The 16449-nt window shown below is 66.0% G+C and overlaps 1 protein-coding gene across 3 annotated transcripts in view; it reads right to left on the bottom strand.

Annotated features, from left to right (window-relative positions):
- Nucleotides 1–13648, bottom strand: part of INF2 (inverted formin 2) — a 31650-nt gene extending 18002 nt beyond the window's left edge. For 2 of the 3 annotated variants that reach the window (XM_064375262.1, XM_064375263.1), the window contains exons 1-5: nt 4328–4550; nt 2134–2533; nt 809–924; nt 576–735; nt 81–114 (exon numbers count right to left, since the gene is read on the bottom strand). In XM_064375262.1, the coding sequence (XP_064231332.1) occupies nt 81–114; nt 576–735; nt 809–924; nt 2134–2533; nt 4328–4414 (797 nt within the window). In that variant the 5' untranslated portion in view covers nt 4415–4550. Of the gene's footprint in view, nt 1–80; nt 115–575; nt 736–808; nt 925–2133; nt 2534–4327; nt 4551–13634 lie in introns of those variants that run through there. The other variant, XM_064375264.1, reaches the window with a different exon arrangement.
- Between the last annotated feature and the right edge of the window lie 2801 nt (nt 13649–16449).

Below are 16449 nucleotides of genomic sequence, written 5' to 3'. Positions count from 1 at the left end.
ATCCAAAGGGCAGGGGGGCCTGGCCTTGGGAGCAGTAGGGGCACGGGGCAGCTGGCAGGACCGCCACAGTGGGCACTCACCGCAGGCGAGCCAGGACGTCCAGCAGCTGCAGCCCTGGGAAGGGACAGACAGGGTCAGAGGGTTTGGAGGCCACCCCCACCTTCCCCAGGTCACTTCTGCCACCCAGAGCACCCAGCCCTGCTCTGCTACACCCACAGGACACCAGAGACCGAGGCTCCCGCGGGGAGACCTGGTGGTGGATACCCAGTGCCGCTTATTCAGGGCTCACGGCCAGAACAGGCAGGGCTGGAACCGGGGATCAGGCCCCCGTCCCTCTCCACGGCCCGGCCAGCCTTGCAACTGAGAACGGTCCAGGGTTGACCCCAGGCATTCTGAGGCCTGCATCCATCGAAGGGGCAGGTGGTGGCACACCCGCAATGACGCCGTCCTCTGGGGCCCCGGGTTGGGGACAGGTTTTGTGGTGCTCCCACCTCCCCGGGCGGATGCCTCATGGGACGCGCTGGCAAAGAGGAGGGCAGGCGCGGGCACTCAAGCAGCCCAGGGCGGGTGGTTACCGATAAACTCGTTCCGCAGCTGGGTGCGTGTGCGCAGGTCCTCGGGGCCCAGGATGACGGCGTTGATCACGCTGAGCAGGGTGACCACATAGGGCACGTTGTCGCTGCCGGAGAGCTCGTTCATGACCACGCGGAAGCGGTACTGCTGGTTGCACACCGTCTGCGGGGAGGCCGGGGTCAGGGTGCACCCAGGCAGGCGGCCCCACACGTCCGGCCCAGGCCCTGCCACCCACCTTGTAGTGGTCCAGGGCGTCCAGGGTCAGCGCGTGGCCCTCGGGTGAGTAGATGCACAGGGCGGCCAGTAGTTCAAACACCTGCTTCTTCACCATCACGTTGGATGTGTCCAGGGCTGCCAGGGAGGAGCGGGCGGGCTCAGCAGGGTCAGCGCACCCTTTCCCACGCCTGTGCAGTTGGGCTCAGGGCCTGGCAGGCAGACGCCAGGGGGTGCTGGGCAGTTGCCCGTGGCCCACAGCAGTGCTGAGCAAAGGGCTGGGACCCAGTAAGCTACCCGCTCCTCGGTGCCCTGGCCCTGCTCCTGGACCACAGGGCCAGACCCTGCAGGAAGAGCTTGGGGGCAGTGGCCCCATCCTGTTGCTGGCTCTGGGCCCAGGTCTTCTGCCAGTGCAGCACTGACCGTGTTTACGGCAGATGAAACCTGGGATACCTCCTCATTCCTATGAACCCTTGCCACCCGCCCCATCCCTTGAGCTGTGAGAGTTCTGGGGGTGGCTCTCATCTGACCCTGCTGAGAACAATCCACAAAGGACTCCACAGAGGGGCCTGCCAGGCCCAGGCCGGGGAGACAGGGACAGTGGCTGGCTCCTGCACCTGCCTCTGTCCCCTGGGTCCGGCAGAAACGAGGCACCTCTGACTTGCTTGCCCACACAGGCACCTGCTGCCCCCATGGACCCAGCCCCGCCCATCACCGCCCACCCCAGCTGGTCCCCAAGCATCGGTGGGACCTGGCAGGAGCCATGAGCGGCACAGCAAGGATTTCTCTCAAGGGGTCAGGACTGACTTTGGGCACAGCCGGGGGAGACTTCCTGGAGGAGGGGAAGTGAGCTGGGGCTGCCCCTGGGTGCTGGTGTAGGGGACAGGGCGGGGAGGGGGACGCTGTGAAGGTGCTGGGAGGTGGAGGGTGATGCCCTCATCAGGTGTGGGCCAGACCGGAAGGCTCTGTCTGGGCTGGGGGTGAAGAGCTTGGAGCCAGGCAGGTGTATGCAGGAGCCCCTCGGGTGGACTCGCATCTCTGACCCAGGTGACTCTGGTTGCCGAGGTGCAGACGAGGGCAGAGAAACCAGAGGGTGGGAACCAGCACAGGGCTGGGAGGGTGGGGCAGAGCCACAGAACAGAGGCGGGAACAGGGAGACTGCTGGTACGGCCAGTGCGGGGACTGGGGTGACCTGGAGGCCTCAGACTCGGAGTGAATGGTGATGTTTTCCCTGCGCCCAGGAAGCCAGTCCTCCTCCAGGAAGCCCTCCTTGCCTGTCTGGCTGCGCTTCCTCCCGGTGGGCCCCCAGGCCTCACGCCAGGTCCCTGGCTTGGCACCGTGGCTCACCCTGGGAGAGCTGACGCACGTAGCCCTGGTTGCTGAGGATGTACTCGATACCCTGCCGTGAGTTCATGACGGCGCGCACGCAGCTGACGCAGGTGAGCTGCAGCAGGGCGTCCGAGATGCGCGCGACGCCGCGGCCCGACAGCCGCGCCAGCGCCTCGAGCAGCAGGTCCAGGCCGCTCTGCTCCAGGAACTGCACCATCCAGCTGCCGTCACTGCCCTCCAGGCGCTTGCGCAGGCCCGAGTAGTTGACCACAGAGGGCATCTGAAGCAGCCGGATGCACAGCTCGGGGTCTGCGTTCTCCAGGTTGGCCTCCGTGGGGTCTGAGTCCTGCGGCCCCAGCTTCTCCTTCAGCGCCGCCCACTTGCGCTGTGCGCCCTCCTTCACTGACATCTTGCTGAGCTGCGGGCAGAGGGTACGGGGCCATCAGCGGGGCGGGGATGAGGGCTGTTCACCGGAGGGACGCCGGGCCCCTCCTGGCCACCAGTGCAGGCGGGGCCTTCCCTCAGCCTCAGTTTCTCTGTGGCAATTCCCACTCACGCGTATGAGTAGCACTGTGTCCCCCGCTACAGGTATCCCAGGTTTCCCTGTACCCATCCCTGACTGATTTCAGCAACCGAGGCGGCAGGCAGGAAGGGCTCCACTGCGCGCATCAAGACCCCGAGGCTCAGAGCTGGGAGGGGAGGAGCTGGCTCAGAAACCTACACCCCAAGTCCAAGGCTGGCACGGCCTCTCCAGATGGACAGGACCGGATGAGCTTGCGGGGGCCTCGGGGAGCAGGAGGCTCCACTGGCAGGAACACTGCCAGAGGTAACGATGCAACAGACGGCACATCTGGGGCTCCCTTATCTCACCCCAGGCGCTTCCCCTGCCCCCGTGGACAATATGGACAGGGAGATTGTAAACCCCGGGCGCTGCCTGGGCTGCCGCAGTGTCAGGAGCATGGCTGGGGAGGAGGCGCGGCTCCCGGGTCTCCCCTGGGCCTGTCTGCCCATCTGTGTGTGGGTGGTGGGCTCACACCAACAGGAAGACGGACCTTGGCACGCAGGGTTTCACAGGCTTCAGTCGCCACAGGTCTGACTCCAGCCCTGGGACCACCCCCATAACAGGCCCAGCCCAGAACAGCCTCAACACGTGCCTTTCCCCAAAGGGAACGGCAGGAGGGGCGGGCTGCACCTCTGCCATCAGCGCCACGCCACCATGTCCCCCCAGCCGCTGTCCCCAACCACAGATCCTGGGAACTGGCCTCGAAGGTCAGGGGCATCCCAGGCCCTCCTGCGACCACGTGCGGCTCAGAGCTTATATTTAGTGTCTGAGAACGGCAGTGTGGAGCCTCAGGGAGGGAGCTCGGGGGCCGGGCCTGGCAGGGACACGCTCTGAGCCTCCACCCTGGCCTAGCACTCTCCACCCTGCCCCTCGGTTTCCCACCACCCGCAAGGCAGGCACTTTATACCCCTGCAACAGGTGGGGAAGTGGAGGCAGCTGGGTCCCTGCCCACAGTCCCACACCTGGGCACAGCTGGGCTGTGACTGGAGGTCCCACAGGGCTTTGCTTCAACCTGGCAAGTGCTGCCCAACCTGGTAAGTCAGGAGACCCCAGGCCGAGGGCCATCTGAGGTCACAGGATCCGAGCGGGGGGAAGCACACAAGCGTCTGCCTCCCCAGGCGGCTCTGGCCCCAGCCCCACCACTGTCCTCACCGCTGGAGGCCCCGTTCCTCCCCTCCTGCCTTGGGACAGTGTCCTGGAGCCCCCTCCCTTGAGGTCCCAGGCCCACTCCCCAGCCTGGCCCACGACCAAGCCTGGTGTTTCCGGCAGTCCGCCCCCACTCCCCCCACCGTTCCTCAACCCTCCGCCTGTCCAACGGCCCTGGGGGGCCACTGGGTTCCTTCCAGGAGCAGCCTGGCGGGTGGAAGCCAGAGCTCTGATCTGCATGTGATCTGTGTCCCCAGCTCCGGCCCTCACCAGCTGAGCCGGGCCCAGTCACTCAGCTTGCCTGTGCCTCAGTTTCCTCCTCCGCACCTCTAGCATCAGGCTCCCGGGAGCACCATGAGAGGGTGGCCTTGGATGCCCCCTCTCCCTGCAGGGGATCCCAGTCTGGGCACTGCAGAACGGAGAGCCCGGAGCCCCGGCCCACTGTGGTTTTAAGTCACCCTCCCGGGCCCAGCCCTCTTGGTCCCCCAGTGGCCGTCCACTCACCCAGATGCGCAGGACCTTCCGGCCGCCTCTGCCCACCCACTCTGGGCCCTGCCCCGGGCTGCTCCTCACGCTCCCCTGGCTTCTCATTGCTGCTGACCGCTGAGCTGCCAGAGCTGCCACCCAGGTCCTTCCCAGGCAGCCTCAGGTCCTCAGGGCCCCTCCTGGCAGCAGTGGGGGTTGCTCACAGCAGCAGGAAGAGCCAGGCAGCCGGGCTCTGCACGCATTCCCACCCACCCTGGCTGTGGCTGCCTAGAGGCCCCAGAACTGACCCTCCTTCCCTCCCCCGCCTCCATTGGCCGGAGTCCCTGTCCCCTTGGCACAGGCCGAGTGGATGGAGTTATGAACTCTCCCAGGCCCGGCCCCTGGCATCCAGAGTGTCCTCTCCAGCCAAGAGCCCCAGGGGTCCCTCCATGCAAAAAATCATGACCTTTTAGAAACAAGCAGTGTCGCCGAAAGCCGCCGTCCCCCGGGCCCCAGGGTGTCCCTGGACACATAGGGCACTCCCCGATCTGAGTACTGCCCCCTCGGCCCTGCCCAGTCCTCCTTGCCCTGTGCACACCCCTGAGAGACCCTAGTCAAGAGGAGCCCCCTTGGTCTGTGGGGTGGAGCCACGGTGGGAGGAAACTGGCCTTCCCATCCACGCGGGTCCCTATATGGCCGTGCCCGGGCGCCACGCTCTGTGTCCGCGCCGCCCCAGTCAGCTGGGCCCCACCGGGTGCTGTGCGGGGGCAGTGAGTGTAGCAGGGCCTTGCTGGGCTGCAGCCGACATAGACGGTGGACCCGGAGGCCGAGGCCAGAGCTGCCTTTCTGCTTCTGTGATGCCGCCAAGGCCGCCCGACCTCATCCAGGGCCCCCGGTCAGGCTCTGCACTGGGGAATGTTCCAGCCGCTTTTCAGCACGGGGCTGAGCCTGCACACGGACGTGGCCAGACCACATACACAGCACTCCGACCCGCAGTCTGGCCACTGGCCCCAGACGGCCGGGACCTGGGTAATAATTGACAGCTTCTGTGATATTTGTCCCATCTCACAGGAGTCCGACTTCCAGCCAGCAGCCTCTCTAGGGCATCCCCGAGCCTTCCCTTTGTCTATAAAAAGCTTTCTATGTATAGAGTGAAACATCCACACGAGAAAACCAGGAGGCTCCCCACTCCCCCGCCCGCCTGAGTCTCTGCTAAACGTGGGTGGCAGTGGCCCACTCCCTGCTCCAGCGAGCTCTGCGCAAACAGCCTTGCCTGGTCCCACTGGGGGGTGGTGTCCGCTTCTACAAGGGTTCCAGAAGGAATCCATGGTTTGCCGATCTCAGGGGCACGGGGCCACGGGGAACAATACCCTAGAAGGCACGGTGCCAAGCAAGTAGGGCAAGGGCGGGAGACACGGCTGAGCGGTGTGCCCCTGGGCAGCCACCCGGCCCCTCTGCTCTCCATCTGTTTAGTGGGCTGGCAGGAATGTGTCCTCAGCACTCCACAGCCCTGGCTGCAGGGGTGTGGCCACCTCCACAGGCACAGGAATTTGCGTTCTTCCCAATCTGTTTGCAGCTGGCAGCAGCTCCGGCTGAGGCAGGGCAGGACCATCCAGGCTCTGCAGGGCCCAGGGCCCATGGCTCAGGCCAGGCCCATGCCTCAGACAGCAAAAGGGTCAGGGCACCGAGAAGGGGTGTCCCCATCCGCCCCACCCCTGACAGTCCACCAGCACCAATGGAACCACATGGGACAGGTCTTCTGCAGACGAAGACCCCGGGGTCTGAGGGGCTCACCCCACCCGCCGGGGTCTGAGGGGCTCACCCCACCCCTGGTAGTGCAGACGAAGACTCCGGGGTCTGAGGGGCTCACCCCACCCGCGGTAGTGCAGACGAAGACCCCGGGGTCTGAGGGGCTCACCCCACCCGCGGTAGTGTGATGTCACCATTTCTCCAGCTCTTGCTTTTTTGTTAGCCAATGGCGTGGGCTTCCACAGGCTGGGGTCATGCCTCTCCCCTCAGACTCCAGCTCCTGCGGGCAGGGTCCCCCCTGGGCCTGGGCCTGGCCAGCCTGACAGGGTGATGCCAGTACCTCCATCCAAGGGCCTCCACGCTAGGGCAGCTGCGCTGACTCTCGGGAAGCCACTGGGCTGCCCCACCTGGCAGTCAACAGTCAAGCTGAGCGTGAGTCATGGGGTGGGGACAGGGCCATCGCTGGCCCCCACCAGACCTGAGGCCTTGTGCCCAGCCCCTGCGGTGCAGAGTGGCTGGGGGCTCCATGGCCGGAGCGGCACACGGACCAGGGTGACGGTGACCAGGCCTGAATCCCAGCATGAGTGTGGGGGTCCTGGGCCCTCAGTCAGCACCAATGGGCCTGGAGGCCCCCCGTGACATGTTCTGTGTCTGCCTGGGACAGGCCGCACGGTAGGGAAGGGAGAGGTCTCAGGCTCCCCATGAGGAACAGTCCAAGCCGTGAGCCGGGCAGCGCTGGGGAAGTGTACTGCCAGGTACTGCCTTCTGTGCCTGGCACTAAGGGGCTCTGGGGACCCCAAAGCAGGACAGGCAGCTTCGGGAGGCCCTTCTGGCACTGGCAGGGGCTGGTGCTTCTGGGCCCGGAGCCAGCGTTGGTGGTGGGGTGCAGGGAGGGATCTTGTCTTCCACGGGGTGGGCGGGCAGAGCAGTGGGAGAGGATTCCGGAACTAGGAGGCAGGGGCTGCCACACTGTATTTTTAGCTCCTCCAAGAGCCCAAATTTTTCCACTCTTTGGCAACCCGTGTATCTCCAGAACTGCACACGTTCCTGGCAGCACCCGGGGTTCTGGGCAGCCCAGGCGCTGCGGGCGGTGGAGGCACCTGGGGCCGAGCCTGTCCTACCGTGACCCCCACTCCTGAGCCTCCCCGCCAGGCCAAGAGCCCCTGAGGGAACTCCACTGACCTGGTGGCTCACAGGGGGCCTCAAGGCAGGCGAGAAATGGGATCCACCCACACCTGTCCAGAGGCATGGGGCGCACAGGCCTCGGCGAGGGCTGGCCATGTCCTCGCTGTCCCCCGGCCCGTCTCACACCCAAGGAGCTCTCCCGCCCTCACGCTGCCTGCAGTCCCCAAGATCCAGACAGAGTTCGAGGCTCCTGCCTCAAAGCCCTCCAAGATCTTGCTCTCCCCGTGCTGTGCAAGGAGGGCCCCCTGAGCCACTGTGGGGACCCACAGCAGGAGCGGGTGGGCAGAAAGGCGCTCTCAGCGGTGTTACCATCAAAAGACAAAGATGGAAGCAGCCTGCACGGCGACAGAGTTCAACCACGGGGTGCGTGTGATGCCACCAGGACGCCTCCCAAACACTAACCTAAGCTGCAAATGGGATGCAGAGGGTCGGGTTTACACCGGGGAAGAAAGCAGGCAACACGGCCGAAAGACGCCGACAGCCTCTCACCGAGGGAAGCTGGCTCAGAGCGGTGCAGCCCCGCTCGGGTCACCCCGGGAGCAGAGGGGCAGCCGAGGGTCCTTCGCGGCACTCTGGCAAGCGTTGGCGGAGGCCTCGTGAGTGGACAGGAGCTGGGGGGCCTGGCTGGCCAGCGCTGAGCGCCAGGGGACACCTCTGGTCGGGGCTCTGTGTCCCCAGCTCTGGGGCAGACAATGGGCCTGTGGGAGGTGCAGTTCCTGGGTTAGGAACAGAGCCCTGTGGAACCACGGGGAGGAGGGCGGCTCTGTGGGGGGGAATGGGGGGGTGCAGCAAACAGGAAATGGGGAGGAGGGCTCCGGGGAGGAGGGTCGGCAAGCGCAGCCCAGGCAAGGGAGGACAGGAAGGGCGGAGGCCCCACGCCAGGAAGCCAGGCTCTTGCTTCCACCTGCGCAGAGGGTGTGCAGGGCCTGGGTGGGCATGCAGCTCGCCGGTCACCGGATGGGTCTTCTCCAGGACATAGTGCCTCACCCGCACAAAAAGCAGGGCCAATGGGTGCTTCCTGAGGGCCTGGCCGCCTCTGCCATTCTCGGGGGTCTGGGCTGGAGTCTGGGGGCCCAGGGAGAGGCGTGTGGGGACCAGCAGCTGCCTTGGGGGCACATCCTGAGCCTGAGGACCTGCCAGCACCTACCATGGCTGTGGCTGGGAGTGATGCGTGCAGATCTGTGGTTAGGGGCTGAGGAGGGCCCAGGGCAGGGGGCGTGAGCCCGGGGCTGGCTATCACAGGCCCAGATGCACCGGGCAGGGGCTCCATGGGGACAGGTAGCCGGGAGCATGGAGACCAGGGGCTCATCACCAGAATCTCCCCACCTGGGATTCCTCCCCCCAGACCAGACACACTCAGAGATGCCTCCTCCAAGGCCCCCAGGTCCCTCCTCTGTCCTCAGAAAAGGCCTCTCCCAACTTGGGATGGGGAAGGGCAGGGCTGGTTGGAGCCAGGCCCCAGCTTTAGGGTTCAGGTCCTGGCTGGGCCCCACGGTGTCCAGCCTCTACCCTGACCATGCCAGAACAGGAGGGCTGCCTGCTGTCCGCCCACAAGCCAGGCTCCGTGGTCCCTGCCCCCAGCCCACATCCCTGCTAGCAGCTGCCTTCCCAGGACCAGGGAGAACAAAGACAGATTGAGAGTGGGAGAGGCCGAGCCTGCGCACCCAGCACGGCCAGGGGCTGCTGCCAGGGCCCAGGGTGGGGGGCGGCTCTGATTGTGGGTGCCACCAGGCTCTGCTGCTGACCGGCCTGTGACCCACAGATCTCCTGGTTCCTGTCCTCAAATGGGGACGAGCGTGTCGGTGCCAACCCTGCAGCTTACTGACAGATCGAGACGCAGGCTGTAACCAGTGTGCAACCACGCACAGCGCGTGCCCTGACCACCTGCCCTCCCGATCGGCCCACCTCCTGCCTGGCGGCTGGGACGGAGCTGGAACGTTGCATGAGTCTCCCCAGCCCCTGCTCAGCGTCCCTCAACCTCTGCTCCAGGCAGCCAGTGCTAAGGAGCCCATCGGGCCTGACCGGGTGAACAAGATCCCCAGCGTGGGTGCAGTGTGCCGCCTGGCATTGCCTGTTGGGACACGAGGGTGCCAGGGGGTCTCTGCACATGCAGGCACAGGCAGGGGCCCTGGGTGTCCCCGAGGGGCTCCGGTTCTCAGGCCACTCACGTCTGTGCACAAAGTGGAAGCAGAGGCAGGTGGGGACAGGTGGCTACTCCCTCACCCCCACCCTGCGTCCTCCTCCCAGCCTAGGCTGGGTGCAGGCGACAGTCTGAGCTGTGTCTAGAGCAGGAACAGGGACCCAGGCCACAGAGGGTGGGGTAGGCTGGCTGCACACCAAGGCTACCTCCCAGGGCCCGCAAGGACCCAGGTGCAGACGGGGAGATGGAGGCCAGTGGGAGGCTGGCCCTCCTCACACAGCTGGCCACGTCCACCCCCGAACCGGCGAGGGCCAGGACAGTCCAGGCACAAACAAACCCCTGCACCACTGGCCACGCCCACCGGGACTCCACGCGTGTTGGGCGGCCACTGGCTGGGCAGAGCGAGGGGCTGGGGCTGGCCTCCGCCCACAGCAGCTGCATACAGAGAAGCCGCTACTCAGGGCTGTGTGTTCCGCCGGCCACTGGTTCCCCGCATCCCTCCCAGCTGTGCCCTGGGTTAGCCCCAACACTAGGCTTTGACACTAGCCTTCATCTGCAAAATGGGAAGCAGACAGCCTGTCCTCACCACCCCAGGTGTGGTTCCTGGCCGAGTTCTGGGCCACCAAGGGCTGCCTAGGGGCCTCTGCCTTCACTGTGAGGTGGCCTGGGGCAGAGCCCTGGGACAGTAGGGCAGCCGTCCATCCGCCCCGCCCCACCTCTCCCACCCTGGACCTTGGGGTGCTCAGACTGTGTCACGGGAAGGGGGTGGGTGGTAGAGTGCCATCACAGCAAGGGAGCAGGGGGTCCCTGCCCAGGCCACCAGGGCCGGGAGCCTTGGCAGCATCTTTCCATGTCCTTCTGACCCAGCAAAGGCCTTGATCGGTGGCCAGGGGCCCGGCCAGGCCTCCGGCGGTGCCCATCTCCTCCTCCCAGGTCTCCGTGCCGCTCCCAATGCACAGAGGTCGGGGCAGAGGGAGACAGGGAGCTGGAGCCGCAGCCGCAGCCAGTCACCCTTCTGGGGTGAGAACAGGAGCGAGCTGAGGACACGGAGGCTCAGGACGGCCCAGCCTGGCCCTTCTCTCGGGACTCTCCTGGTCCCTCTCCCCTCCCTCCCCTGCTGCCTCTGGGAAAAGCTGTAGGCAAAGAGGAGAGCAGCCTTGGAGTTTGCCTTCACGCTGGCCATTCACCCAGGCTGTGACCCAGGCCCTGATCGGCTGGAAGGGTTTCCAGGGTCCGGGCTGGCTGGGCATCCCACCCAGGCTGTGACCCAGGCCCTGACCTGCCAGGAAGGGTTTCCAGGGTCTGGGCTGGCTGGGCATCCCACCCAGGCTGTGACCCAGGCCCTGACTGGCCAGGAAGGCTCCAGGGTCTGGGCTGGCCCTTTGGTGGTTGTCTGTCTGCATGAGCTGCTCCGGAATGACACAGGTCGGAGTACCTGGAGGACGGGCCTATTCCTGCCCCCTCCCCCACCGCTGCCCCTGAGTTTGGAGGCCAGCTACTTGACCAGGACAGGCCCATCCTATTTCCAGAGTGGCAGTGCCAGGACCCTGAGCGTGCCCTGGTGGTGGCAAGAAGGGGTGGGGAGCCTCAGCCTCCAGCTACTCTGTAGGACTGGCCCGTTTGCATCCTGACCCCCAGTAAGTGCCCTGTGCCTGCCTGGCACATTGCTGAGTGGGGCCGGCCTCCAGTCTCTGGGCACAAGGCGACGCACACAGTAGGGGCTTTATCAGCTCCCCCTGCCAGGACAGATGGCACTGGGTATAAAGTGGCACTGGCTGTCCCGTGCCTGCTTCCTCGTCTGTGAGCTGAACGCTCCTGCAGGACACACGCCTCACTGGGAGGGATGAGAGTGGGAGACTGTGTGTGGGGACCTGCAGGCTGGTTCATTCCTTCCTTCCTCCCCCACGCACCCAGCACACAGACCCTGCCCAGGCTGGCATGAATGGTGAGTGGACAGGCTGGGCTTGGGGCTGGCCCTCGGGACTGACATAAGCCCTAAGAGGGGTGACCCTGAGCAGTCCCTGTGTTTCCTTAGTTAATTACAGCTGAGAAAGGACAACCCCTCACGAGAGGACAGGCACCAGCAGTCTGCCTTGCTCTCCCGGCCTGGTGGTCGCCATGGTACACCGGGGCTGGGCAGGGGGGCAGCTGTGTGAACAGACTCCACCCAGGCTCAGGACCCAGGCTGTCTGGGTGCTCAGAGGCAGACTGGGCAGGACCCTCCCTCCTAGGGTGAGGCTGGCAGGAGTGGGAGCCTCTCTAACGGGGCCAGGTGGTTGGATCCTGCTCACACCTCCAGCGGTGGGGAGCCTCCTTCCCATCCAGCTGGTAGCAGCCTCCTTGTCTAGGCCTGGCTCTGCCATGGCCGCTGGGGCGGCCCTCCAGATACTGGGGAGCTCCTGTGTGGCCTCTCCTCCCCGCCTTCCATCCACATCCTGAAACAGAGGTGGGTGTGCCTCCTCCAGCGCAATGTGTCCACTGGGCCATGAACCACACACCTATCACACACCTGCCGTTTGCAAGACGGAGGTAGGGGAGGGGCCTGGCGGCAGGGAGTCAGGTCTCATCCCTGACAACGGGAAACCTGACCTCCAGGCACCAGCAAAAAGCCAGGGGCTTGAGCTTACTTCACTGTCCCCGTCCAGAGCTGGGCCAGCTGCGCCCTGCCCACACCACAGGCAGCACCAGTTACTTTCCTGTCACCGCCCACCCCTCCCGCAGCCTGCACGAACCCCGTAACTTTCCCAACCCGGGAAGCAACGGCGCTTTGATGGAAGGCGCACAGAGTCTATTTCAGGTAGGAGCTTCCACATCCCCACATGTGCGGTGCGTGCAATCAGCTTGACAGCCGTCAGCTCCTCCACAAAGTGGGCGCTCACCTGAAGGTTAACTCTTAGCTGCTGAGGAGCCCCGGCTGTGGGGGCCACAGGCGCAAGTGGCCGCTCGGTCTGCCCTGTGAGGCCCCCTTTGCCGGCCTGCAGGGTCCAGGACCGTCCAGGGATGGAGGGCAGGGCCTGGGCAGGGGTCAACTCCCTCGGGTCCCAGGAGGGCCCACTGCAGCAACCTGGCTTTTAGAACAGAAGGTGGCTGCTGCCCTGGTGGGGGCGGGTGGGAGCAGTGTGAGGTCTCAGACCCCAGCTCTGGAACCCAGTGCTGCTATTTGCTGCACTGGGCCTGAGCACTCATGACCCAAAGGCCCCTGGCTGGGCAGCACCTTGGGCGTCTGGAGCGCCGCTCTGGGAGCCTACCTTCCCCAAGGAAGGGTGGCAGGGAGCAGGTCCCAGCCTGAGCTGCCGTCCCACCCTTCAGAGTGCAGATGTGGAAACTGAGGCCTGAAGAAAGCAAGTACCCTGCTCCATTCCAGTGCCAGAGTGGGGGAGGGCTGGCAGTAACGGCATTTCCCAAGTCCAGTGCCTTCTGGCCTGCCTGACCTCTGGCACGGTTTCTGGTTCCCTGCCTGGGCAAGGTCTCCGCCACTCTGCCTCCCGGTGCGTCCAACTGGCGTGGGCAATAATGCAGTGATCACAGCTGAGCTGCAGAGCCCCGGCTGGGGAGCCCGAGGCCCAGAAGGCCCAGACAGACAGGCCATCCCCAACACCTGTGTTCCCCACAGGGCGACTGAGGGCAGAGTCACAGCTGGTCACCCCGGCTTCCCTCCATAGTCACGGTCACTCCTGGGGCGACTCCCCGGTTAGAGGGTTGACGGTGGGTGTGAGGGCGCACAGCGTTGCCTCCCACCCCGCCCACAAGGAACAGAGAGCTGTGATGGAGGCTGATTCCCCCAAGCCTGCCAGCGGAGGGGGCCAGGGCCCCCTGTGCACCCACTTGCGCGTGGGCAGCTGGAAGCCAAGCAGTCAAGGTGGGGCAGCAGGCCGGCGTGCACCTCTGGGTGCCACCCGGGCGGCAGACCCGAAGTTGAAGTTTATTTTCCCAGCTGTGGCTGATTCATGGTCAGGATGTGGCAGCCGCGAGGCGCAGAAATCCCGCCTGCCCCGGGAGTAGGCCAGGCCCACTCTGTGGGCAGTGCGCGCTCGGGCGGTGCCTCTGCGCCGGGGACCACGGTCCTGGGCGGGGCGCGAGGAGCCGGCAGGGTCAGGGGCGACCTGGGGTCCCCGCCCGGGACTGTGCCCTGCGCCGCGGGACGGCCCGCCGCCACCTGGGGCGCCCACGCGGCAACCCGGAGCCTCACTCCCGTACCCCAGCGCGCCCCCGCCTCCTCCCGGACTCAGTTTCCCCTGAGGCTCCTAGCAGGCCCCGAGGCAAAGGACTTACCGGGTGAGGCGGCGGCGCGGCCAGCGCTCCGTCCGGGGCCGGGTCAGGGGCTGCGGGCAGCCGGCGCCCACTGCGGCGCTCGCACGGCTCGGACGGCGGCTCCCAGCGGGCGCGGGGCGGGCGGGAGGAAGAGGAGGTGCCGCCCCGCCCGTCAGCGGCCACGTGGGGAGCCGGCGCGGGCCGGGGCGGGGCCGGGGAGGGGTCGCTGGGGTGGCCCCGCCCACCGTGGCCCGCCCCTGAGGGCGCTCTAAGGGGTCTCCCCGCGCGCGTGAATCCCTGGCCGCCCCCTCTCGGGCCCCGCTGCTCCGGCTCCTGATGGGCGGAGACGGGGGTGGGACGCGCGGAGCCGGGCCGTCCCCAGCCTGGGCCCCTACCGTCCGCCCCACCCTGCCCTCCGGCGCCTCCCGTCCACCTACACCCCGCATCCTCCAGGCCCGCGCCCCGGCGGCGCCGGTGGGACTGGCTTCCCAGGCGCCGGTCACCTCCCGCTGCTCGGGCCAAGACTCCTGTTCCAGCCAGCCGGATTCGGGGATCCCTCGGCAGAGCTGTCTCTTCCCAGGCTTCGGGGACGGAGGGCCTCCCCATCAACCAGGCCAGCCGTGTGGCCTCCCCTCCGCAGCCCTTCCTGACCCCCTCCCCCCTTGATGGGGCCTCGGTGGTCTTGGGCAGCCGCACTTCGCGGGTTGGAGGCAGCTGCGTGAGGGCCGCGGAGGTGCTGGGATGGGTGGGTTTTCTCTGCCACCCCTCTGCTGTCCGGCCTAATCTGTCTCCTAGACTGGAGGGCACCCATCCACCAATCCTCCCATCCCCGACATTGACCAGCGTGGGGCACGCCCGCAGTCGGCTCTGAAAGCCAGCCTGGCTGGATGAGAGCCAGGCCCCAGCTCTGAAAGTCCCTTCTGACGTCTGACCCTCAATCAGAGCTGCAGGAAACTGCATCAGGCCTGGAGTTTGGGGGTCCCTGGGGGGCAGCTAGAGGGAGAGCAGAGGAAGGCAGGCCTTGGGGAGCCCCGTGTGACGTGGGACGGAGCAGACACAACCCTGCCCTGAGAACTGGCTCCAGCACTCCCTGTATGACGTCAGGCTGGGATATGACCCTGTGGAGCCTCAGTTTCCCCATCTGTAAAACAGAATAAGTACCCGTAAGGGCTATATGAGTGTCAAGAACGTGTGGATAAAGTGTCTCCGCTGGCGTCCTGACATCTCTCCAGAGGGCCTGCTGTGTGCGCAGTGGCAGGCAGGGCTCGGGGCGAGGGCAAGGGCAGCCAGAAGGGCTTTTGAATGGCTGACCAGCCCCGAAGCAGCTTCTGCTTTGAGGCCAACTGCGCATCTGTGTGGGGATCAGCCCCGAGTTGCTGGCTGTGTCTGTGCGCTCCCTGTGCCGACCCTGCCCTGCCCAGCAGCTCCAGCCCCGGAAGTTTGCTGGCTCGGCCCCAGTGCAGGAGCGGCTGCTGGCAACAGCCCCGAATGAGCTCCTGAGGGCTGGGCGTGCCCGAGGAGCCAGCCAAGGCAGGCGCTTACTGGACACCTTCCAACCTGGGCGGCGGCTGCTCCTAGACAGGAGCTCTGCAATTCTTGGAATGCACCGGGAAGGCCTGCAGGCCGCCGCCACACCTGGCTCCAGGGCCCCTCCAGAGCAGGAGGCCTTCCTGCCCTCCCCCAAGCTGGGCCCTGGGTCTCCTCGTGCATTCCTGAGCACTGGTGCCTCTGCTGGTACCTCCTGAGGGTAAGGGTGGAGGGCACAGGCGGGGCTGACTCATCTGCGTCGGGAGCTGGTGAGCTGGCGCCTGGCCGCAGAGGCGCTGGTCAGTGAGTGTGTTTGTAGATCCAGGGGATGGAGGAATGTGGCGAGGTTGGTGGGGAGTGAACTTTGACCTGCAGCCCCCTCCCCTGCCTACCAGCCTGGGGAAAGTCAGAGTCCTGAGCCTCACCCAGAGGCTGGAGCCGGAGGCCGGGTGTGGGCCAGGGATCCACCTTTCCTGGCACTTCTGCAGCTGCACAGATGTGAGGACTCCTGCCCTGATCTGGGAAGGGAGGGCCCAGCGCCCCCAGGGCCGCTTCTGCCTGAGGCTGTCTCCCTTGTGCCCAGCCATGCTTCTGAGCTGCCACCTGGTCCAGAGAGGCCAGCGCAGGCCAGAGCAGGGTGAAGAAGGTGGGGTGAATGTGAGTTAGTCAGAGGGAGGCTGGAAAAGTCCTTGGGGTTGGGAGGGACTGCAGAGGAGGGCTTTGGCCCTGGTTAAGGGTGTGTGTGTGTGGTGGAGGCTGAGGTCAGAAGTCTGGGATGGTGGATGTGTGAACACTGAGAAGGGGCTTTCCCTCAGGCTTGAACCCACCATGCCCAGGGCAGCAGGGTTCAACCCGCCTTGACCACTGATTTTCTGAGACATACAGAGCTCCCCTCCTGTTTTCCTTCAGTGGCTCACCCCCAACCCTCTGCACCTCCAGCGCCCCCAGACTCCATCCCAGCCCTATTTTGAGCTTCCTTCCTGGGCCTGGGGTCAAAGGGAGGACCAATTTGGCCTCAGAATCACACCACCTGCGGCCACTACCGGCAGCTTCCGGAGCTGCCTCCTGGAAGCCATGGCCTGTCTGGAGGCTCCCCTCCTGGGCATGGGTCCTTCCTTGGAGCTGGGTACACATGTGCTCACCCACAGCTGTGGGTGCCCAGATGCCTGAGAACAGGAGCGTGCAGGTACAGGCTGGCGCTGTCGCACACCCAGGCGGAGGCACACGTGCCGGGCCACGCCGCGGGCCTGCGGAGAGCTTGCCTCCACCCCTTGCTGGGAGACTGGGATGAGGGGGAGAGCAGGCCTTG

This window comes from Aotus nancymaae, unplaced genomic scaffold (assembly GCF_030222135.1).
Source record: "Aotus nancymaae isolate 86718 unplaced genomic scaffold, 86718_ANA_hifiasm-v0.15.2.pri h1tg000011l, whole genome shotgun sequence".
NCBI classification, from domain to species: domain Eukaryota; kingdom Metazoa; phylum Chordata; class Mammalia; order Primates; family Aotidae; genus Aotus; species Aotus nancymaae.
This window is presented reverse-complemented; position numbering and strand designations above follow the sequence as displayed.